At 36.5% G+C, this 25,440-nt stretch overlaps 1 protein-coding gene across 7 annotated transcripts in view; it reads right to left on the bottom strand.

The window, feature by feature from the left end:
* Nucleotides 1–646: 646 nt before the first annotated feature.
* Nucleotides 647–25,440, bottom strand: part of CAPS2 (calcyphosine 2) — a 55,646-nt gene continuing 30,852 nt past the window's right edge. For 5 of the 7 annotated variants that reach the window (XM_062203205.1, XM_062203209.1, XM_062203210.1 and 2 more), the window contains 9 exons: nt 24,231–24,305; nt 21,783–21,878; nt 21,596–21,689; nt 13,631–13,749; nt 12,844–12,920; nt 10,958–11,112; nt 6,235–6,354; nt 4,224–4,320; nt 647–2,267 (listed from right to left, as the gene is read on the bottom strand). In XM_062203205.1, the coding sequence (XP_062059189.1) occupies nt 2,092–2,267; nt 4,224–4,320; nt 6,235–6,354; nt 10,958–11,112; nt 12,844–12,920; nt 13,631–13,749; nt 21,596–21,689; nt 21,783–21,878; nt 24,231–24,305 (1,009 nt within the window). In that variant the 3' untranslated portion in view covers nt 647–2,091. The remainder of the gene's footprint in view (nt 2,268–4,223; nt 4,321–6,234; nt 6,355–10,957; nt 11,113–12,843; nt 12,921–13,630; nt 13,750–21,595; nt 21,690–21,782; nt 21,879–24,230; nt 24,306–25,440) is intronic. The other 2 variants (XM_062203207.1, XM_062203211.1) reach the window with 2 other exon arrangements.

Raw genomic sequence — 25,440 nt, 5'->3', positions numbered from 1 at the left:
AAAATATTATTATATAAAATAATGAGTGCAGGTCCTTAGGGCTGGTGCTGTGGCATAGTGGGAGTGCTGTGCTGGCATCCCATGTGGGTGTCAGTTCGAGTCCCGGCTGTCCCACTTTCAATCCAGCTCTCTGCTATGGCCTGGGAAAGCAGTAGAAGATGGCCCAAGTCCTTGGGCCCCTGGATCCACATGGGAGACCTGGAAGAAGCTCCTGGCTTCCGATTGGTGCAGCTCCAGCCATTGCGGCCAGTTGGGGGAGTGAACCAGTAGATGGAAGACCTCTTTCTCTCTGCCTCTCCTTTCTCTGTGTAACTCTGACTTTCAAATAAATAAATAAATCTTTTTAAAAAAAGTACAGGTCCTATAAATAACCCCATGTATCTATTTATAATAAGACCATGAAGATTTATTGAGTATTTTGTCATATTAATGTGCTAATATCTAGATGTACCTTCCCTTTCTTATATTATGAAAGCATATTTTATAATCATATTCACAGGAAAACATGGCATACCAATTTTAAGAATATGTTTATTACAAAGAATGAAATAAAAATTTATTATATGAAAAATACTACATGCATGCTGAGCATTCTTGGTGTTAGTTATTTTAACACAAAAACAATTTACGGATTTATGATGTCTACAGCTGGATGAATTTTTCTATAAAATATCGCTTAGAAATAATATTATAAACTTATTTCTGCTCAACTTCTTTTAGCATCTTGTTTCAATTGTAATAATATTGCTGGGAAAAGTCAAAAGCAGCAAAAAATGTAGATGGTAAGAACAGCACTAAAAGGTTTACACATATTTTCTTTCTGATATTTCAGTAGTAAGTTTCAGTACTTCCTCAAATATCAAAAAGTACAACTTTGAATTTATTGAGTTCACACGTATCACATTTCTGATAATGTTGCCAGGTATAGATGGATGAACTGATATACCTAAAGTCAAATTCTACCAAGTACATGTTTTCATTTTTGAACCACTTATGTTGTTCATATTTTTTTTCCAATTTATTTTATCTTAACATATAAGTTAAGATTATGAATTTGGAAACAACTACATAATGTTCTCTCTTCTATCTGTTGTGAACATGAAGTGAGAAACAAGGAATTTAGGGAGAATGATTATACTACTACTAAAAAATACATATTTAGAAAAAATGTTTTGGTTGTTTAGTACACCAAAAATAGATGTTTAAAATAACATTTTATCACACAAAATATGATTTCACATTTTGAGTAAGAATTACTCATTATCTCTTGGGTCCATATATGCAATAATGCACCTTTTGAGGTCTTTATTTAATAAGAGAAACGTCTTCTCTCACGCCAGTTTTTTCCAGCTAAATAACAATTCTATGCAGGTAATAGGATTTCAACTAAAATAAAATAAAATAACGAATACATGGTCACTAGAATAAATACATTGTGCTTGGCTGAACAAATAATGGTACATATTTTAGAAGACAAAAGTTTACAAGACAGGTCAATGTAATGAGCACTGTAGGAGTAAATCTCCATCATTCTAAATATTAATGGTATAGAAAACAGCTATAATCACTCTACTTGGAAAACTTATCTCACATATCCTTTAATTCCTTTAACATTTCCATATGTTTAAAACAAGTTGAACTATTTCAGTCTTGTAAGCTTTGGGCTCAATTCAAATTCATCAAATTTAGAAGGGTAGCAATTATGTTCTGTGGAAGCAAAAAAAAAAAAAAGTGAAATGATGGGAAACTTGGTTGCTGTATAGATGCTCTTACATACTTTGATGCAGATGTCAGTTTCTGTTGAGGCTAGTAAAAAACAGTGACCTCTAAGATATAATCAAAATGAGTAGTAAATCAAAAAGGCACACCTTTATAAACTTACAGATAGACAAGTATGCACATTTGTATATGAGCACATATCCCTATAATTCTGAATATTTCTCCTTACAGACTGAAGTTTTTTGGAAAAAAAAATAAGATCAAGAGAATAAGAGGATAAGGAAGACATACTCCAGTGTTTGATCATACTTTGCATTCAATTCATCCTTCCTGCAAAATGTTTAGTGCCGATGGCATATGAATTATTAAAAACTAAATTCCCCATGGAGTACGTAAGATGTTAACAAAGTCTTCATCATTTTCCATTCCTATACTTAGACCTTCATAGTAATCTTCAAATTCTCCATATGACACTTCATCAGACTTGCCGCAGGACTCTCTTAATGTTTCTAGAAAAGATGATTTGATGTCTTCCTCTGTGGAATGGCCTATGAAATAGAATGGCTTCCTTAAAATCTCAGTGAAATGACTGATGATGATAAAGGAACACTTAATCATCTTATGACACCTTTGTAACAATTTGAACTCATGTCAGACTACCCTCCAATTTGTTTAAATATCCACTAGAATTAATTCATTTCCTTAATGTGCTAATCCTACCCCTCTTGCAGTGACCTACACACTAATCCTAGTAGAGAAGATGAATATTTTAAATTAAAGGAGAACCCTGAAAGATGAAAGCTGTAAAAAGTGGCCAGAAAAATATTCAAAAGAGAATAAACAGAGGCCCATATACAAAACCAGAAAAAGGGGGTGGGAAATCTATGTCACCTTCCAAAATATTGTAAAGTCAGGTTACTTTTAAATAACAGACTTAAATGTGAATGCCACCCTAATTGTTTGTCTAACAGAGCAAAAAACAAAAAACAAAACAAAAAAAACAAAAAACAACAAAAAAAAAAAAACAAAAAAAACACGGGATAAGAGTTGGATCTTTTTCACAAAGCCACACGCAGGATGTTCTCTAAGGAACTTAGAACGCATTGTGAACTACCATTCACAGTAACAAAACAAAAAGTTGCTTTGAAAATCAAGAACTTCGTATCTATTAAAACCATACATGAGAAATAGAAAACAAAGTGATTGTAAAGAGACAAAATAAAGTAGGTTTGGTGTGGGCATTTGGCACAGAGCTGAGACTGCTTGGGATGCCCACATTCCATAAGGGAGTACCTGGGTTAAGTCTAGCTCTGCTTCTAAGTCCAGCTCCTGCTAATACACACCCTGGGGGACAGCAGTAATGGTTTAAGTACTAGGGTCCTGCCTCCAATGTGAGAGACCTAGATAGAGTTCCAGGCTCCCAGCTTCAGCTGGGTCCAGCCCTAGCTATTGTAGGCACTGGGATGTAAACCAGCAGGTGGAAGATTCTCTCTCCTCTCTCTCTCTCTCTCTCTCTCTCTCTGTCACTCTTTCAAATTAAAAAAAAATTCATAAATTTATTCAAATTTAGTTTGAATGGAGTATGAGTCTTTGGCACAGGGGTTGAGCTGCTGCTTACGATACTGGCATCCAATATCAGAGCACTGGTTCAAGTCCTGGATGCTCTCTTTTTCCAATCCAGTTCCCTGCTAATGCTCCTGGAAAAACTACAGAAGATGGCCCAAGTCCTGGGGCACCTGCACCCATGTGGGAGACCCAAATGGAGTATCAGGCTCCTGGCTTTGGCCTAGCCCAGTCCCAGTCCTTGTGGCCATTTGGGGAGTGAACCAGCAGATGGAAGATAACTCTCTGTAATTATGACTTTAAGGTTGAATGACAAAGGACTAAGTAATTATATTATGGAAGGATCGTAGTATATATTAAACAATAAAGTGAATTTGTGATTAGTGAAAGTCATTAGTGATTAGTCAAAGCTAAAAATTAATTAAGACTTAATCTTCACAGAAGCGTAAGTTTTGGCAGCAGATAGTTCCCTGCTATTTTCCCTCCATTCCTCTGAAAAAGTAAGCTTTAACACAATTTTTTTCTAAGAAAAACATTTCTTACTAAAATGTATATTTCAAATAGTTGGTAATTTCATACCTCCTCAAAATCTTTCACTCAGGAAATGCCTACTTTCTATCATTTGTAACTATATTTTCTTTTGCTCCCCTTTGACACCAGAAAAATATTTACAACAAATTTTATATTTCTAATACCATTTCATAGAAATATATTTGGGGTATCTTATTTACATTAAATCTGAAAATATTCTTTTTCTAATAAATTACATAAGTAGAATGAATCAAAGAATTTTTAAATGAATGTGAGAAAACAATTCTTGTTTTAGGCTCAGAAAATTATTTATTTCTTCCTTTAATGGCCTCAGTAAATTAATATAATTTATATTATTTTTATTAACTAACATTTTAGAAATCAAATACATTTTGACTTGTAATAATTACCTGAAGCTACTTGGGGATGCTTTTTTGCACAATAACATTTGCTTATGTCTATGACACTCACAAAGCCAGTTTTGTTGAAATCCAGTTTCATAAAGGCCTACATAAAGAGAGAAACATTATTCTTTCTATGAAATCATTAGACATGAAAACTGTATTTTCTATTTTGCAGTAAGTTAGTTCTGAGCAATAAACAGGATTGTTTAAAAGTATTAAACTGAAATATAAAGTCACATAGAAACAGAATATTAATATTGTTTGACACAAAAAATTTGAAATCCATGCCTACTTTTTTCATAACAAGCATTTCTCATGAACTTTTTGAAAATTTCATGTAAAAGCAGCATCATCAATATAAAGAAAAAGATACGGAAGCAATATATTAAGAATCCTGAACACTTTTATTTAATTTTATCATCCTCTAGCATCCTGATGATGAGAAAGTAATTTAACCTTTCCCTGATTTTCTCTTCTCCAAACTAAAGTGTTGGGTAAAAGACCTCAAATAACTTCCAGTTCCAGGATTCACTTAAAAAAAAGAAACCCTGATAAATGGCCACAACAAATCGCTAGGAGAGCTATTTGAATTTTAAAAGGAAGACCTGCAAATATTCCATCACTAGAATCAATGAAAGAGTAAAATGCTCTTTAAATGAATTCTATTCCTTTGCTCATATGAAATTTAATACTGCCCTTTGAAATGCTTGTTGTTTTATTGTTCCTCCAATTCAATGCAACTCTGAGTATCATAAAATAGCACAAAACATTTCACTGGGGAATAGATTTAAATACATAGAAACACAAAAGCTGCCCAAAGCAGCAGCCCATATTTGCAAAAGAATCACAATTACAATTGATTGTTTAATTGTAACATTGAGTTCATATAAACCTCCCCTCATCCCCAGTACCTCAGAATATGACTACATTGTGAGACAGGGCCTTTAAAGAAGTAATTTAAAATGGTATCATTAGGGTGGCCCTACACCAATTTGACTGATGTATTTCTGAGAATAGAATGCAAGCATGTCAATGGGACAACTCTGTGAGGACACATAGCTACCGCAGCCCTAGTAAGTCCATACACTACTATTCTTTCGACCTCTATTCTTACTATCAAGATTTATGAAAAAGACAATCCTCCAATTTCTACCTCTGATACTCAGCTCTATCACAAGGACATGTAAAGTACAAAGGAAAATGTGTAAATATTAGGTGGTCAATTTGTTTTAGGTTTTCACTATGTCTCTTGGCCAGAAAAGAGATTTTGAATTTTCCATTGGGAATTTGTATCTAAATGTTTATGTTTTAATGCTATCATTTTAATATTTGTTATGTATATTATAAACATCAGAGAAACATTTTTAGTTGTCATCCTAAAATAATATACATTAAGCATTGGCAATGGGACAGCCATAGAAAATTTTATATGTGTTATCTCATTAAATCATTCTAACAACTCTATATAAGATGGGGAACTGAAGCTTGGGTATTTCATGAAACATCTAGTCATACAACTAATAATTTACAGAGACAGCAATTTACGAAGCTAGTAATTTGTGAACTAAAATTTTATATTTTAGTTTTCCAAAACATATGCTCTATTCTAGGCAGATTTGTATGCACAAGAGCTTACTAAACACAACACACAGTGCAGGTAAAAAATATCTAAAATATTTTAAATAGTGATTCATTAAAGTTTCCAATAATAAAGTCAACAATCTATTTTAAAAGTAAAAACTTTGAGACAGGTGTTTGGTGGTGGTTAAGATGGCGCTTGAGGTGCCTGTATTCCTTACTGGAGTGCCAGTGCCTAGATTTGAGTCCTAGCTCCAACCCCAATGCCAGCAGGGACGGCTCAAGTACTTAGGACCCTGCAACCTATATGGGAGACTCTGATTGGGTTTGGTCCAACCCCAGCTGTTACAGGCATTTGAGGAGTGATATCTCCTTTTCTCTCTCTAATAAATAAAAATAAACTTTAAAAAAAGTAACAAAGATTAATTAGCAAAATTACCTTTCGAACAAATGATTTCCTGTATTCATTCATTTCACCAATAATTGCACGTTTAAATTCTCCATAATCAACTTTGTCATTGTCATTGCCATTCAGAATGTACCACAGAGATTCAAAATCCTAGAAATAATCACACAGAGATCACCGCCAGAGCTTTCAGTTATACAGGGTCACAGCAGCAATCACACAAAGATCATTATTACACCCGTAACTTATACCCGGTCACAAAGTCATCACAGTCATGTTTTATTACATCTTTCGTAACCCAGACAAAGGAGGTCACTTAACAAATAAATTCAAAGTTACATATAAAGCTGACCAAAACCACAAAGAAAGCAATTTAAAGAACTGACAAGAACAGAACTGTAAACTGAAGAACCATTTAGGAGTGGCACTAACTCACAAACATATCCTTTTTAGAGTTTTATTTTGTTTTTAATTGATAAATAATAACTAAATATATTTATTGAATACAATATGATGTTTCAGTGCATGTTTACATAATGGAATAATCAAATCAGGCTAATTGATGTATCTATCCCATCAAATATTTATCATTTCTTTGTGGTGAAAACGCTTAAAACCTCTTTCAGCTATTCTGAAATATATAATACATCATTATTAACTGTACCCTACTCTGATCACTGGAACTTATTCTTAATGTCTAATTGAAGCTTTGTGCCCTCTGAGGAACCTTTGTCCATTCCTTTCTACTCCTCCCCATCCCATTCTCTGATAACAAATTTATCATTAAAAATTAAGCTCCTCTCTATACATAAAGAGTGTGGTTAGCATATACTCAATTCAAACATTTTTTTTTTTTTGCCTATTATATGTGTAACAATTCAAAATTCACTTCAGGTTCTGGAATGTCTACAGTGGCATGACCACTGATAGTATTCCTACTGGTCTCAATACTTGGAAAACAAGATTTGAATGACTCTAAAATTATTTCATAATTTAAACTGAAAGGTATAATTTTGAGTAAATCTTTTATGTCAGTTGGTTCACCATACCATTACCATTTGCTTCTTTAACAAATACACTTTTTAATAGAATATTCTATTTACAGTGTTCATGACAAGAAAGAAATTACATCATGCATTTCCTTAAACTCAGGAAAATATATTTTTAATGTCGTCAATCAAGTTGTTACCTACCATGATGCCATGTACACGATAGAGATTTTAAGTGTCAGTGCAGTATAACTGAAAATGAGTTTGACCTTTAAAATCATGAGTAATATGGACAAGAGAAGACAGATGTGCTCACTAACTCAAGAAATACTAAAATGAATACCTTAAAATTTAAAAGAAGTCACATTTAAGAGGTATGTAATTCAGCACAGTGGCAACAAATTTAAATCTAAAATCTTTTTAGACATGTTACAGGATGGAAAACAATTCAGTTGATAGTAACAAAAATAATTCATTGATAGTATCTCCATATAAACTAGGATCTTTAGAGTATGTTTATAATTTTTTATTTCAAATTAGGGAAAACAACTATGCTTTCCGGTAAACATCCTCTAGTTCCACAACTGGACCCAGGTTAGTAGTTCTTATTCTTATTCCCAAGCCCCTTGCCTATACTCAGCACTGCATGAGCAATTTCTAGTGATATTACAGGAAAAAAATATACAAAGAATATTACTTAAAATATACAAGAAAAATCTCCTATTTGTTCTCTCCTATTTATTTTGTTTTATTTTATTTATTTGAAAGAGAGTTTCAGAGAGAGGTAGAGACAGAGAGAGAGATCTTCCATCTGCTGGTTCTCTCCCCGGATGGCAGCAACGGCCGGAGCTGCACTGACTGGAAGCCAGGAGCCAGGAGCTTCCTCTGGGTCTCCATGTGGATGCCGGGGCCCAACGATTTGGGCCATCTTCTACTGCTTTCCCAGACCATAGCAGAGAGCTGGATCTTTGGGCCATCTTCTATTGCTTTCCCAGACCATAGCAGAGAGCTGGATCAGAAGAGGAGCAGCCAGGACTAGAACCAGTGCCCATATGGGTTGCTGGCACTTCAGGCAAGGGCTTTAACCTGCTGCACCACAGCACTGGCTCCAGCTCCCTCCTATTTTTATAATAGATGTTCTTCCCATGTTAAAAGTTATATATAATTTTATAGTGTTTCAATTTTTATTGATTTATTTCTATTTAATTGAAAGAAATGGAGACAGAGATAAAGCAGGCAAATTGAGAGACAGAGATCTTCCCTCTACTGGTTCACTCCTCAAATATCCTAACAACTAGACCTGGGCCAGACTGAAGCCAGGAGCTAGGAACTGAATATCGGTTTCCTATGTGGGTGGCAGGGACTCATGTACAGGAGCCATCACCTGCTGCCTCCCTGGGTGTGCATTAGCAGGAAGCTGGAATCAAGAGAGGAGTCAGGACTTGGCACTCCAATATGAATATGGGCATCTCAAGTGGAGTCAAATACTGCACCAAATTCCTGCTCAAATTACAACAGTTTTTACACATAATTCCAATCATAAAAATTTATAAAATCAATGAAAAAGTAAGTATTATAATAATGCAGAAAAAGTACCAGATGGAGTCTGATTATCTAGGTTCCAGTTCTATACCAGTTATTAACTATGCGATTTTGGAAAAAAGCACCAAAGTTTTCTAATTTCCTGTTGCTGTATTTTTCCCCCAATCTGTGAAAGGAAGAGGTGAAGATAGACAGATGATTCTTGGTATGTATCAACTATGGTGGGGGAAGGCACAAGATGAAACATGGTAAAAATAAAAAAACAGACAGGTGTAGATATGTCACAACAATTATGGACGACACTATATTGGCAAAGACTTTTATACTTGATATGGCATATTTCCATGTAATTTTCTCACACGAGCTTCCAAGTAACTCCAATGGTAACAATTATCTATGATTACTCAGGAAGAACCTATCAAGCAGAAAAATTAAAAGACTTGTCCAAGGTCACATGTGTAACCTAGTAATATTGGAAACTGAAACAGAATCTCATAAATCCAAATTCTCTATATCTTGTGACAAGACCATTTGAAGCAAAGAGAACAATACCTGAAAATATTTTAGGGGTCTGTGCTGTGGCACAGCATGTTAACGCCCTGGCCTGAAGTGCCGGCATCCCATATGGGCGCCGGTTCAAGACCCGGCTGCTCCACTTCCAATCCAGCTCTCTGCTATGGCCTGGGATAGCAGTAGATGACTGGGTCCCTGCACCCGCATGGGAGACCTGGAAGAGGCTCCTGGCTCCTGGCTTTGGATTGGTGCAGCTCCACCCGTTGTGACCATTTAGGGAGTGAACCAGTAGATGGAAGACCTCTCTCTCTCTGCCTCTCCTCTCTCTGTGTAACTCTTTCAAATAAATAAATAAATCTTTAAAAAAATTAGAAAATACTTTATTAGAAATCCTGAAGCAAGTATGTTTCAAATTCATGTATTTACAGAATAAAATCCAAACTTTTAGCATTGCATACAAGACTTCAATGTACCATATTTACTTATCTCCTTTTTTCTCTTTTCCTCCCTCCTGTACACTGATCCATTCCAACTAAGGCACTTGCCATATGCCAGGTTCTATTCAGAATGCTAGAAAAAGACCAGAAAACCAGAAGTACCGAGGCCCCTCTCCTGAGTGCAGTCCCACTCACTTGCAGGCAGAGCCAAGCAATACTTACAAAATGGCATGAGCAAAACAAAAGGGTACACAGGTCTTGAAAGGACCAGGGATCAGACAGAGGTGCTCCCTGAGACAAAGGTGATAGGCTAGTACTCTTGGTCGAGGAAGCTGAGGGCCAAATGCTATGAAAATTTCGTACGCAAAAAGAAGTGGAAGATGACTCACAGTGGAGAGAACAATATGCATGAAGATTTACTATTTGCAGTTTGAGAACTGGCCACACTCCCTCTCCGATCCATGTCCCCACATGTGCTTCTGCTTTTCATGAAATATACATTGTCTGCTCCTTGCCTGTCTGCTTAATTCCTTCTCACCCTTTAAAACTGAGGGCGGATGTATCCTCTGCCAGGAATCCTTCCATGATCTTCTATGACGTGGCCTGGAACTGGGTACCTATCCCAAGTGTTCCAAAGCATTCTCTATTTAACACATATTTTATTTTATAATCATTTTCCTTCAATTATGAAGACCTTTGAGAAATACAGAATAAGTCCCTCAGAGTTAGCACAATGTCTACTTATTAAGCCCTTAATAAATATATGAAAGGAGAATAAATATTTAAATTTCAAAAATAGACAAGAGTTGTTGCTTTGTGGTTTAACACTGCTAAGAGGGCATAAAGAAGAAGACAGGAGTAGGAGTTCGGCACAGTGGTTAAGACACTGCTTGGGATGCTTGTGTTCCCTATCAGAGTACTTAGTCCCCACTCCTCTTCCTCTTCTGGTTCCAGCTTCCTGCTAATGTGCAGCCTGACAGGCAATAGGTGATGGTTCCAGCACTTGGATCTGTGCAACGTCAGACACCTGGATTGAGTTTCAGGCTTCTGGCTGAGACCTGATCCAGTTCTGGCTGTTGAGGTCATTTGGGGAATAAACCAGCCAATGAAAGAGGTTACCTCTTTCATTCTCTCTCCCCCTCCCCATTTTCAAATAAAATTAAGATAACTACTTTTTAAAGGAGTAGAAAAATCAATGACTAAAATTTCAGTAGGAAAGTGAACAATGTCACCTAAGAATAATATTCGTGGTTGAGAATTTTCTGTGGTACGCACCTTTTCAGATATTTCAAAGTGAAACACTTTCAGAGCTTGCTTAAAATCTGACTTATGTAAAAGTCCATCTCCTTCCTTGTCCAATTGTTGAAAGTATTTTCCCAGTCCAGTCAAAATACGAACACCTCTTTTATGTAGTTTTTCTTTTAACACATCTGTTTAACAATAAGAAAGATGGGAGCTAGTTGTTCTTATGCTCAAATGTATCAAACTGCAGTTGTCTCTCTTGTAAGAAAATTAAAGCTAATGTAATGGAAATCAGGGTGTGAATATTCAACCAACTCATGTGTATGACTGACAGAAGACTTTGGGAAAAAGGAAGTTTTTAATAAGATGCATTACATACAAAATCAAATGTAACTATATCAGAACTATAGCACCACTGTGTGGTCAGAATACTGTATTTTAAACTTGGGAAAATAATGCTTCTCTTCATGAGAAAGAAAATAGCCTAAATATTACAAATAAAATCTTCATTTTTATTGTCTAAATTTCCTTATTTAACCATCCCCAAACCTGTTATTTCTTTCTTTCTCTGCTGTTATTGAATTACAAATTGATGTCAGGCAAGTTACTCAAAAATTATGAATTTTTTAAAAATAATGTGAAAGAATAATTTTTTATTTTTAAAAAATAATATGAAATCTTCAAATTGTAACTTATATGTTAGATAGCATCAAGACATTGGCGTGCTGTCTTATATTTAAAAATTTTAAGTAACCCTTCTTTCCAGAAATTCAAAGTTATATCTGAGTCCCTAGCATTCTCCTTGTTTGTACCTCTGTTATTTCACTTAATGCAGTTAGTGCCATACCAGCAGTCTTCAAAAAGTAAATGAAAGATATATATTATGAAAAAATTATGCATAGATTTCAAATATTTTTTGTACCAGAATAAATTTGTCTTTGCAGTCTACTTTTCCACAAAGTTTTTGAATTATTCTCATATTTGCTAAGAAAATATTTGTAGCTTTACTAAAGCAGTTATTAGATGTAATACATCAGAGAAAATAAAAATATCATTAGATTCAATAGTGACAAATATTATATTGACTATGACAAAATAGAAAAAACTATGAACAATGACATCAAGAACATCTGAAATTTCAAATACCAATTTCAGATAACTATTTAATCTTTCTAGCTTTCTTGCCGTGACTCATTTTTCTTTAAATGATATGTCATGATTCATCAAAATTCATAAATTATATGATGATTTTATGACTACTTATTCAATACCTTTTTCCATTTTAGATTATGAGATCCAAGAAAGGACGTGTCTATTGAAGTACAGTGTACTGCAGTGGTTATAAGATTAGAACAAAATCAGAACTAGAAACAAAATTTTAAAAATATTTTAGTGTCCCAAGCCACATAAATCTCATTTATTACTTGCAGCAATCCTCGAAACTAATGGAAGAGATATTATTATCCCCCTTTTAGAGATAAAGAAAGAAGTGTGAGGATTTAAACAAAATCACGTGTCCACTGAACACATAAGGCTGGCACCCACTCTAACATCTTTTCTTTTAGATGAAGCCATCACAAATCTGTTTAGGATATTACATAATGCATCATATAAGTAGTTTAAAAGACTCAAGATTTACATTTTATTCAGTTTATAAAAAACCCATATTATCTAATACTTTCTAAAATTCACTAATTTCATAATCCACATAACAATAGTGCTCTTGGGGCCATTTAAGTAGGAGAAATCCTAAAGATATTTTAATAAATATGTATATTAACTTTTAAAAATAATCACATAGGAAACAGAAATCAAGAGCTATGAAACCGAGAAGTATACAAATAATACTGTTTTACTGATTAAAAAGTTTAGCAGTAGAAAATAAAATTAGTTTGTGAGGGTAAAGCAAAAACACACACCTTGAATGGCCTTTAAGACAAGGCTATCATTGGCTTCTTGACAGATTATATCATCATCAGGTTCCACAGAAGCAGTTCTGCAATTGACATGTTCACAGCCATAAAAATATATTCTATTGCACCACCCTGAGTACAGAATCTCTAAGCTCTTTCCTGCTTCAGACTCAGAGAAACACTCAAACACAAGGTGCAAGAGTGTTTGGAGTTTAATCAAGTTCCAAACTTCCCTGTAGCTTTGATCCTTTGAATGCAACTCCTTAAATCTTCCAAGAACTATCAGTGAATATACTCATTTCTATAGTGTTTCAATATTATTTTATATATTTAAAAGTTATCTTTACGTTATTTTATTCACAGCACTATTTTTTCACAAATCATATTATCAATCGATGCATGCTACAAATATATGGGATCCAGGACTTTTGTTCATGTCAAAAAAAGCATGACACTAACAATGTGGGAGAAACTGTTAAGACATTATACTGACATGCTATCTTTAAAAATGTAATACTTCAGTAGCATATGGTGAAATAAAACTGGCACAGCAAAGGGAAACTAATAAGGTGTCTTTAATTAACATAAAATAAAACTTCTAAAATATTAAATCAATTGCAACAGTTCCCACACATGGAGTATATTTGACTACCAGATAGCACATAAAATTGTCTTTTGAAAGCATGAACTTTAACTAAAACCTAATTGCTTTGTGAAACAATCCCATCTGAAGATAACAAAACAACTAATGTTTTAACTTACTTTCAAAATGACAAATGTACATCTGACTTACTTCAGGGAATCCAAAACCATTTGATCAATATTTGTGATTCGAACTCTCAGTAATGTGTTTTTTTTTATGCTTTCTGGAAGGCCAGGGTGATCAGAACTCAAAAATGTCAATGTTGCACCCTGAAGAAATGAACAGATTATTTAAAACTAGAAATTATTTACGAAGTAAAATAAACTAGTACTATGTTAAAATACTCTATTTTGATGAGCTGTGTCATGATACACTGTAATTGTGATTTAAAAAAATGTATTTGGAGAATATTTAGAAAGTTCACAGGCTTCAGCCAATACAGTAGAAAAATAAAGGAACCAATTTCCCAGTGTCTCTCTCAGGATAATCTCCTATATGAAAAGCATGGGAGCAACAACTAAAGAAATGTCAACAATATAAGAAACTCAAATTTTAATGTAAGAACCATAGGGAAAAAGGCCAAATTAGTTCAACTGAAATTATGACATTGTTAAGTACAAAAATGCAACTATTTGCAGAAAGATGATCTGGGAATTGAACTGTGATAAATTGATCACAATGTTTGCATCCAGTTGTTTGATGACAGACATCACACTAATATAAAATTAATTTTAACCTAATTAGAATATTAAAAGTTTCAGTGACAAAATATCTACCAAAAATTCTTAATTCAAAAATTAGAAAATTATTATTTTAATTTCTGAATTGCTTAAATAAACATGAGTAATGTAAGAACAAATATAAATTAAAAATAGAGGTTGAATTCTTCCAGTTGAATATTATGAAAGAGATTTCCCTCCCCCTCCTTATTCTTATAACATTTATTTAATTAAATTTACAATTGTAATGTAAGTGCTCCTCTCTTTGAAATGTAAATAAATTCTCTGCAAATTAGATAGGCCTGTCCTTAGCTTTCTGACATACGAAAGAAAGTCTTTTTCAAGGAACTTAGAGCCAGTCTTTGAAATGCAAACCTTAAAGGAGATCATAGCAGGCCCACCTCCAGCTTTCTTTGAAAGGGTAGGAATCTAACTTCCTTACTTGCTCCAGGTGCAAAAGCATTTCCCATCACTGAGATATGCAAAGTTTCTTTTTCCTTCAGAGAAAGACAATTAGCTAACACAGATACTTATGCCACTGACAAAGGGAATCTAGAATAAACCATGTGTGGCACATGGTTCCGTCAGTTCTGCTACTTGCAGACTGGCTACTGTTAATGTTGGAAAACATGTATATAATGGGCTATGTATTTCTGTTCTATATAAAAGGATGAGATTTCTATCTGTGCAACCTCCTAGCAGATTGCCTGTGATGTGCATCACATTCTGATCTTAATATTTATGCAATAATAAAACCTTGTTCTTTCTCTAGCACTTACGTATGTTTTCTGGTTTGGGAGAAAATTTTAATTTTATTACCCCAATACCCACCATGCAAGTAATCTTTAAAATATTTTTCAGCTAAGAAAGCAAGAATCAATGAAGTGGAGCTTCGCAGCTAAGTTAAAGATGGCCTCAGAATCTGCCAAGCTGATGAGGACATTCAGATGAAGTTGGAAACAAGAAGCGCTCCCAGAGGGCAGCCTCCTCTCTGCCTCAATCACTAGGCAGAGGTTTTCATTTTGCTACTAGAAAACGGTGGCGGAGAAATTATTGTTACCTCGGTTCTTTGTCTCACGTGGAAGAAGAATTTCCAAGCAGATGGCAAAGAGATTTAAAAGTATTAGAATCAAGGATCTCCAGCCGGAGCAGCAAGAAGGGGGTCTTCCAAGAGAGGAAAGAACCCCAAAGGGACTGGTCCTGGTGGGCTTTTTAAGTACAATTTCGAAGGAAAAAAAAAACTTGACAATGAGATTGGCATTCAGTTACCAGGTGGGGACAAACCCATCAAAAGGCCTGATTTACAGTTCTCCATCCTGTCTGGCCTGCTCAGGATAAAAAAGACCATCCAGAAGAGTGGGATAGGTAACTTGTTTTCACAATAAGCTGTGAGCTCAGGAAGAGCTCCCTTGCTATTCTCATGGTAAATTTGGAGATTCTGAAGGAAGGAGGGCAGTCTATGTGTTCCTGCTAAAGATCACTTTGGGGAGGGAAGCAAATATTTTACACCCCAAATTCCACTGGGACCCCCTGACTACCTATTACCCATTTGACTCCTCACAATTTTCTATGACAACAACAACTAGATAAAAGTTGGGAAGTACTTCAGGGGAGATGTACTGCATGTTATTTTTAACACTGGCAACTTTCTGATGTTTAATTTTAAAGACACATAGGTCAAATCCAGGAGAAATTCAAACTGCTACCTTAATTAACATCCAGAGTTAAGACTATAAGTGGATCAAGACATTACTGACAAAGTAGGACAAATGATACTTTGAAGACCTGTTGCTTTACAGCATTTCTCGGTGTCACACAGAAATACAAGGATATCTTATGTGTATGAATGTATTAAAAGCACTGAATAATGGAAAATAATCAATATGCAGTTGAAAAATGTACAAAGCTACCATTCCCTCTAACAGGTAATCTTATATATGCAATTAATATCAAGCAAATTACAAAGAAAAGGGCAAGACAGATTTGTCTCTGCCAAGTTTCTCTATGACAAGAGATTACTTTGAGGCCATTTTCACATAGCCATGGAAATATTACAATGACTTATCAAAATTAGAACGTAATAGATTGTGGCAAAATAATTACAGAGTGAAAACATTTTAATCTTTATGTATTCCAAAGACTAAAATTATATTTCTATCTCCCAAAGCACATTGCTCTACTGAGTCTATTAGGGACATAATCTGAAGCTTAACAGATGTGGATATTTCCCCAAGAAGATAATTTCCAACAAGTAAATTAAATGTGCCAATTTTTTTTTCCAGGAAAGAAAGTATTTTATTTTGCTTTGGTTTTCAAACATGGAAAAATTTAAAAACTTTAATATTTCTCAATTTCAAATAAAGACCACACCTTCACCACGCCCCTGTGTGATCTCATGCCCCTACCTGACCACACCTGTGTGCTCACCAGCCAATCAGGTTAATTAACCACTCCCCTTTGGAAGTGGATGAAAGGCCTGGGACTTGGTGGGCCCACACTTTTCTTTTCTTTGGCCTTTTGCCATTGTGGTCCCGTGCTGCCATGCTCCTCCACGTGGCTGGCTCCTGATATGAATCTGTCAGGTATGAAGTTACATATGAGCTTATGTGTGTGACAAAGGCCTAAGGAGTTGACATCTAGTTCCTGCATATGCATCTCAAAGTCATCTGGATAACCTTCCAGGTGCAGCCCAGTATCTGCACTTCAAAAGCCCTGCCCCTTCTACCTGATAACCATCCTTCCTCTAACCGATAACCATCCTTCCTCTAACCGGGGTGATGCCAGCCAGGCTTCCTCCTGTCTGATAACTTCAGGGGGAAATCTCAGAAAGGAATTTTTAGTATTTACATCCAAAAAGTTATTTGTTCCAGGAAGAGAAGATGTAGGAAGACAAAGACCCATCCCCTTAAAAAAAAAAAAAAAAACCCACCCTGGCCTCAACTGGACTGCACACTCAGCCCTCTGCCTCTCTGCTGACTGGCCCACCTGGCCTGGCCAGGTGTATTCTCTCCACTCAGCCATGTAACCTTGCTCTTCCCCAGTCTGAGCAACTGGGTACTCTCTCTCAGGTTCTGTCTGGAGAGGTGCCCATCTGTTTTTATGGATGTCCCTAATAAACCTTGCTATTTTACTTTCCACTACTCTGTCTCATGCTTGAATTCTTTCTTGCGCGAAGACAAGAACCCTGCGTTCTCCGGTAACAAATCCAGATTTCTCTTTCTTTTAGATAGGGCCCTCACTCTCCTATGCATTTCTCCCACTGAATAAAAAGCTTAAAATTTATGTTGCCTTGTTCATTACGCCAGTATTCAGAATTCTTCTCTGAATATTAGACAAGAACCCACACAGGCTTATTAATATTGGGAATTTATTAATAAGCACACGATGATATTGCATGGCACCCCATATTCCGATATCACTTTGACTACAAAATTTGTCAAAGACTTCAAAGTTAAAGGTTTGTGCTCTTCCTCAGTGAGCAAATATTTCACCTCACTGACATTTGGAAAAGTCATCAGGAAACTATTAACAACATGGTGTACTGCTACAACTGTCAGTAGCATGGAAATAAGTTTATAAGCAACATTTTGCATTAATTTATTCTTTCCTTCAATTTCCACTCATTAAGAATCTGGGCAGATCTCAAGTTTTCTTTGTTTCAGTGGGATTTTATAAATTTATTTTTATTTATGTGAAAGGCAGAGGGACAGAGAGAAAAAGAAAGTCCCTCATCCCCAGGTTCACTGTCCAAATATACATCCAAAAGCTGAGGCTGGGCCAGGCCAAAACCTAGAGGCCAGAACTCACTCTGGATATCCCATTTGGGTGGCAGGAATCCAAGCACTTAAGCCATCACCACTGATTCCACATTAGCAAGAAGCTGGAATCAAGAATGAGAGCCATGATGTGAACCAAGACACTCCAAACGGGATGTCAGCATCCCAAGCAGCCTCTTGACCGCTATGCCAAGTGACTGTTCCTTAGTGTTTTTACTACAAAACAGAGATACTAAATACATTCATTCAGAGAGCAGGCATTGGAACAAGGGTGGCTTAAGCACTTCTAAAAGTTGCAACTTATGAAATACTAATTCATGAATTCAATAAATATGTATTCAGTGCCTCCTAAATACTTGTGCATACTAGTCACTCTTTAGAACACCAGAAACTCGGTAGTGGCCCAGACAAGACAGTCAGTTCTTACCCACAAAAAGTTACAGTTTTATGTCAGAGAAAGCTAAAAACAGATTAAACATGCATACAAAAAATACTACAGGTTAAAAAGGCTATGGAGAAAAATGAAGCCGAGTAAAACAACTGAGAAGGGCGGGAAGGCTATTTCAGAACTTGTGATCAATTTTTACCTCCTTTACTATTCACTTTTCTTGGTCTTCATGACAGAACAACAGCCAAAAGTTAGGAAGGCTTTAGAGAAATTAGTATTTTCTGGTAGCAATGAAAAAACAAAGCAAAGGGGCCAACACTGTGGCACAGCAGGTAAAATCGCCATCTGCATCACTGACATCCCATATGGGTGCTGGTGGGCGTCCTGGCTGCTCTACTTCTGATCAAGCTTGGCCTGGCCCAGCCTGGCAGTTGCAGCCTATGGGGAGTGAACCAGTAGATGGAAGACCTCTCTCTCTCTCTCTTTCTCTCTCTCTCCCTCTACCTGTCCCCCTCTGTAACTCTAACTTTCAAATAAATAATCTTTAAAAAAAGAAAACAGAAAAAAAAAAGCAAAACAAAACAAAAACTGAAAAAGGCTGCCAGAGATAGAGAAACAGATATATAAAGGACAGTTCAAAGAACCTGCAAGGCAAAAGTGGGAGACAGAATTAGGAGTGATCATGTGAAACGTTATCTTGAATTTAGATCAGAATTATCCCAGGAGAACACACAGTAATACAGTTGTTCTGATTGGCTTTTTAGTTGTAGGAGGATAAGGCTGGGGATGAGAAATTTTACAGAACAATTACCACGTCAAGTATTTGTAAACATATTTGTCAGTGTAGTTGTGTTATACATATAAGCACATATATACTGACATAGATGAAAAAGGGCCCATCCATGTGATCTGCATCAGTGTATATGTGAACACATGTGTGAGTACACATTTATATAGGAGTGTCTGTGGGCACATGCGCATATTCATATGGGGATTATCTTAGCTGCTGGCACAAAAATTTCTTTGAGGGAATGTTGAGGAAAAGATTTGATTAGGCACATAGAAATGAAAAGATAAATTCCATTGCATCATCTGAAAGGCACACACAGTAAAATAGAAGGATACATTCATATATTTCTACACTAAAAAAATAGATAATTGAGGGGAAGGAATAGGTGGAAGAATCAGAAAAGTGAGAAGTGGGTCTCAACCGCAGGAAATAGTCAAGGAGCTTTTATTTTTTTATTTATTTATTTATTTTGACAGGCAGAGTGGACAGTGAGAGAGAGGGACAGAGAGAAAGGTCTTCCTTTTTCCGTTGGTTCACCCTCCAATGGCCGCTGTGGCCAGCGCACTGCACTGATCTGAAGCCAGGAGCCAGGTTCCTCTCCTGGTCTCCCATGGGGTGCAGGGCCCAAGCACTTGGGCCATCCTCCACTACACTCCCGGGCTACAGCAGAGAGCTGGACTGGAAGAAGAGCAACCGGGACAGAATCCGGCACCCCGACCGGGACTAGAACCTGGGGTGCCGGCACCGCAGGTGGAGGATTAGCCTATTGAGCCGCGGCGCCGGCCTTAAGGAACATATTTTTAAGACTAGGGACTTCAAACAATGAATTTTGAATTGCTTACTCCACTACAATATGCACATCCCTGTATGACTGCTCTGTCTGGCTCATGTGTACTCACTCTCTTACCAGACACACACCATGGGAATTGTAAAAGGGAGCAAGGTTCAACATCTGTTCAAAGTAATGTGGAACCAGCATAGTGAGAATAAATCAGATGATACACTACATAATTGGAGACAGCACCTCAGAGCTACAAATAACTTTAATCTTTGGATAGGCATTAGCATTCTTTCTGCAGGTTGTGAAATGGGAGTCAGAACTGATTTTCCCTTCATGTTAACACACAAACTTGCATGACATATGTATAGTGTATTTTATCAAAGGTTAAGATACCTAACTTTTCCTCAGTCCCCCTTTTATCTCCCCTAATTTTTCTACAAGTCTTAGCAATTCTACCTTCTCAAGATTAAAAATAAAAATTTCTATGAAGCAACATTGCCCCAGCCGTCTGCTTAATTCATGTTGCCATAATCACTCTCCTAGATTAATCTGAATCAATCATATCCAGTCCTTGTGTATCTAGTCCTCCCCACAGTGTAATCACAGAGATCATTCTAAACTGAAACTCAGTCATGTCACCTCCCTTCTCCCATGCCCCTCTTCTTTCACTGACTCCCCAACACATTTTAGGTAGATCTTTAACATAATTCCAGTAAGCTCTGACTCATCTCTTCTAACTCTTACCTTGAATGCTATATTCCAGACAGACGGAACTACTTTCAGCTCTCCAAATGAGCCATATGCTACTTTGCATGAGCTGCCTCCTCCACCTGGAAGCATTTCCCTCACGTTTCTCCCTATCCCTGCCTAGATAACTCCTAGTGGAGGTTAGATGGCACTTTCTCCAGGAAGCCATCTCTGATCTCACAAAACTGGATTGTCATCCCTCCTGTCTGCTCTCACGTTGCCCCTCCTATCTGGCTATATTTCCTGTTAAACTGCAAACTCCACAGAAACAATTGGTCTGACGTATTTGTTACTCTAACTCCAGTACTGAGCATATGAATATGTTTGTTACATGAATAAATGCTGTGGATGATGTTAAATGTTAATCATGAAGAGCACTATATAAATTATCTATACAAAAGATCTACTCACAGTAGAGCACCCTTCAGTCATACATTATTGCCCCAAGTATTCCAAGATTGGAAAGCTCACAAGAATGGGCTCTCAGTTATATGACCTCTCCAGAGGCCAGCGCTCATCCATGTGGAGGACACCATGCACCTTCAGAGGATAAGCCCGCTTTAGGAGGACCATTACTCCTGGTGCTATTGAGGTAGCCTCTAACTCAATTACAGACCCTTTAAAAGTGCCAAGAGACAGGCTCTCCTGGGCACAACCTGTACTGTGGAAATGGGAAGGAGGGTTCAACAAGTAATATATGCTATTCTTAGATTCAGAGCACTGGGAACCTCGAAAGCAGAGCCTCCTTGGGGGAGACAACAACCCTTAGCCCATTCACACACTTGTCCCCTAATTAGATAGTAGAAGAAAAAATAAACTGACATGTAGAAGCCCTGACCCTCCACTTCCACAAGACTCCACAAATTCCATTATCTGGCATTACGTAAACATTTGTGTACTCACACTTAACTTACAGTATAAAAATCACCAACTTGGTATTGTTTTCCTTTTCTTCGTCCACACTGATGACTATAAATGCTCTTATGAATAAAAGGAAGCACATTTGTTCTACAAGTTAATTGAAAAAAAGAAAAGTCCCGTTATTCAGTTTCTCTCCAAAGTAAACTCTTTTTAGAATTCTGACAGTGTCTTATGTCATACCTATTTTTCCCAAATTGCCGATATTCATAAATTGTAAGGGACTGGTCATGGGTAAAAAAGAATCCAATCAGCTCTCTGCAAGCATCACGTCCATTTCTAGAAAAATAAGAATTGCTATCAGAGAATTATTTTTAAGCTAAATCCCAAACCAGTACATTTCAAAGATGGATGGAATAATTTCCTTGAGTGTGTAGCAGTGAGTGAAGATTCTGAAAGCTGTAGGGAAAGCACAACACAGCTTCTGCAGTGTCAGTATAAGCGACATTTGGATGAAGAAAAAAAGCTATTTATACTGATATGAATATGTATATACCACAATGTGGATCACTGATTCAACAATCATTACTAATTCAACATAGACTTTTAAAATAAGACAGAATATGATTGAAAAAAAAAATGTTAAGCTTGGGGCCAGCGTTGCAGTACAGGGGATAAGCCACTGCCTGGAATGCAGCATCCCATCCGGGGGCTGGTTCAAGTCCTGGCTGCACTACTTGCAATCCAGCTCCCTGTTAATGTGCCATGGAAAGCAGCGGAAGATGGCCCAAGTGCTTAGGCCCCTGGCACCCATGTCAGAGACTCAGATGAAGCTCCTGGCTCTTGATTTCAATCTGGCCTAGCTCAGCTGCTGCGGCCATTTGGAAGTGAACCAGCAGATGAAAGCTATCTCTGTGTGTGTGTGTCTCTCCCTCTTTCTGTAACCCTGCCTTTCAAATAAATAAATATTTTTTTAAATGTTGAGCTTGAATAAAACAAAGTTATACATTATTATTTCTGTCATAGAGAAGTTTAAATTAATCACTGAACAAGTACGATAATTTAAAGATACACATTTTACTAACAACATACACAAACCACTTCCAGTCCCATTATGCATTACTCAAAGCTTATAGGACTGAAGTAACAGATTTAAGAACCAATTCCCCGAGGAGCCAGCGTTGAGGCCCAGCAAGTTAAGCCACTGCATGGAAGGCTGGAATTCCATATTAGAGTGACTCCTGGAGTGCCAGCTGCTCTGCTTCTGATCTAGCTTCCTGCTTAATGCACCTAGAAGGCAGTAGATGATGGCACAAGTACTTGGGTCCCTGTTATGTGCAATGCCAGGATGGAGTTCCTGGCTCCCGGCTTTGGCCTTGTCCAGACCTGGTGGTTATAGCCATTTGGGGAGTGAACCAGTGGATGGAAGATCTCTATCTCTCTTGCTTTCTGTCACTCTGCCTTTCAAATAAATATATCTTTAAAACAAACAAGTAAACAATCATCTTCCTGAAAGGATTTTGAATGTTCCACCATAAACAAATGGCAAATGTCTGAGGAGCTAGATGTTTACCCTGATTTGAACATTATATAATGTACACATGTATTAAAATATCACATTCTACTCCAAAAATATATATAATTTTATGTGTCAGTTAAAACTTTTAAAAACTAACATAATTTGAAAATCCATCTTCCTTTTATAATTATTTTATCTACCAATAATCTACTGTTAATTATATCATTAAGATGAAATTAAATAAAATTATATAAAGGTTAATTTTTAAAGTAGCTTATATATTTTACTAGTAATATATATATATATATATATATATATATATTTAATAACTCATTTCTGGGGGCCAGTGTTGTGGCATAACAGGTGAAGCCACTACCTGAAACACCAGTATTCCATGTAGGTGCTGGTTAGAGCCCCAGCTGCTCCACTTCTGATCCAGCTTCCTACTAATGCTTCTGGGAAAGCAGCGGAAAATGGCCCAAGTGCTTTGGCCCCTTCACCCACATGAAAGACCTGGAAGAAGCTCCTGGATCCTGGCTTCCATTGCCCAGCCCTGGCCATTGCTGCCATTTGGGGAGTGAACCAGCGGATGGAAGATCTCTCACTCTGTCTTTCTCTCCCTTTCAGTAACTCTGATTTTCAAATAGTTAAAATTAATCTTTAAAAGAAATTCTTTTCTGGGTTGGGCTTTTGGCCTAGTAGTTAAGCTGCCCAAGGGTGCACCCACATCTCATATTAGAGTGCCTGTGTTAGGGTCCTGGCTGTGCTCCACAAAGCTTCCAGCTAATGCACAATCCAGGAGGCAACCGTTTACGGCTCAGGTACTTGGGTTCCTGCCACCCACATGGGAGACCTGGATTGAGTTCCAATCTCCTGGCTTCTACCTAGCTCAGCTTTGGCCATTGCAGGTATTTGGGGAGTGAATCAGTAGATATGCTTTTTAAAAAGCATTTAAAATGACTATAGAATTTTTAATTAAAGCGTTTTTCTTACAAGTTCATCCTTCCTGTATTTTTTGTATTATACTTAATAGCCATTAGCCAAACTCATTTTTTCTAAATTCACATTTTTAATTTAAATGTGACTAATTCATCTAAACTCACTACTATACCGATTTTAAAAGAGAGCAAACATAATCATAGGATTAAAAAAATTAATTAAATCACAATTACCTTGTTATGATCCTACCATCAAATTGTACTTTATGAGAAAGCACATTTTCAGTTAATGTAGATTGCGTTTTGATCCTGTTTTTTTTTTAAAAAAAAAAACACATTTTGTCAATAATTTTAAGGTACTTATAGTCAACCTAAATGATAAACATCCAAAAAGGTTATGTTAATATTTCAAAGCAGTATGGATTAGATAAAGATGAAAGTCTAAAAATCTTTTTTAAAATTTTTTTCAGATTGCTAATAGTTTAGACACAAGAGAAATCACCCTGAGATATGGTATATAGGACATGAGTGATTTTAGTATTATAATCTCCCAGTACTTTGAAAAATGAATATTGAACAGAGACAGCACCTGTGTGGCTGGTGCTGTCACAGAGCTACCCAGAAACCACTTCCAACTCTCTTATGCTCTGCCTCCCTCCCACTATAGAACTTGCTTTCTAAGCTCCTCATTAGGGATGCTTAAGTGACCCAGGTCTGCCAATGAGCTTCCAGGAAGACTTTCTTTTGTTCTGACAAGAGAGTGGCATGAGAAGGATTCCTGCTGTTGAATCCATCAGGAAGTTGATGGTTGAGAACCTCCATCAGACCATCATGTGAAAGGCCATTGGGGAAGGGGCCTGTAAAATTTAGGGAATAGGGCAGAATGTACTTTGGCAGGCTGCTGCCTCTCAAAAAAAAAGGAAGGGAGTGGCCTACACTATAGGTACCAATCCCTGCTGCCAATTTTATGAAACAGAATTCTCTACTTTTGGAAAGAATGAACAAGGAGGAGCTTGAAATCCATAAAAACAATAATTTTAACCAATATCCTATAGAATTTTTCATGAAACTAGAGTACTTTTAAACAAGCTTCAGATATTTAATATAAAGTAATACTAATTAATGTAGGATAATATCTGTGCATGTACATAGATAGATGAAGCTGAAAACAAAGCCTAGAAACTATCCATGACAACTTGACATATGACTTCAGTGGCATTGCAAGTTAGAAGAAAAGTGACTGCAGCCGGCAGAGTTTTCTTAAGACAAAGGGCATTAGTAGCATAGGAGTAGTTTGGTAAACTGCTCTACATTAAAATTACAAACTCTTATTTCTGGTTTTTTTTGAAAGATATTAGAAACTCTTGGTTCTAATTTCAGTGTTTAGGAAAAGTATAATCAAGAGAATGGAAAGGTGTTACCAAACTAGGGAAAGATATGTGCA

Source organism: Lepus europaeus, chromosome 10 (assembly GCF_033115175.1).
Source record: "Lepus europaeus isolate LE1 chromosome 10, mLepTim1.pri, whole genome shotgun sequence".
Taxonomy (NCBI): domain Eukaryota; kingdom Metazoa; phylum Chordata; class Mammalia; order Lagomorpha; family Leporidae; genus Lepus; species Lepus europaeus.
Note: the sequence above shows the minus strand (reverse complement) of the source record. Positions and strands in the feature narration are given on the sequence as shown.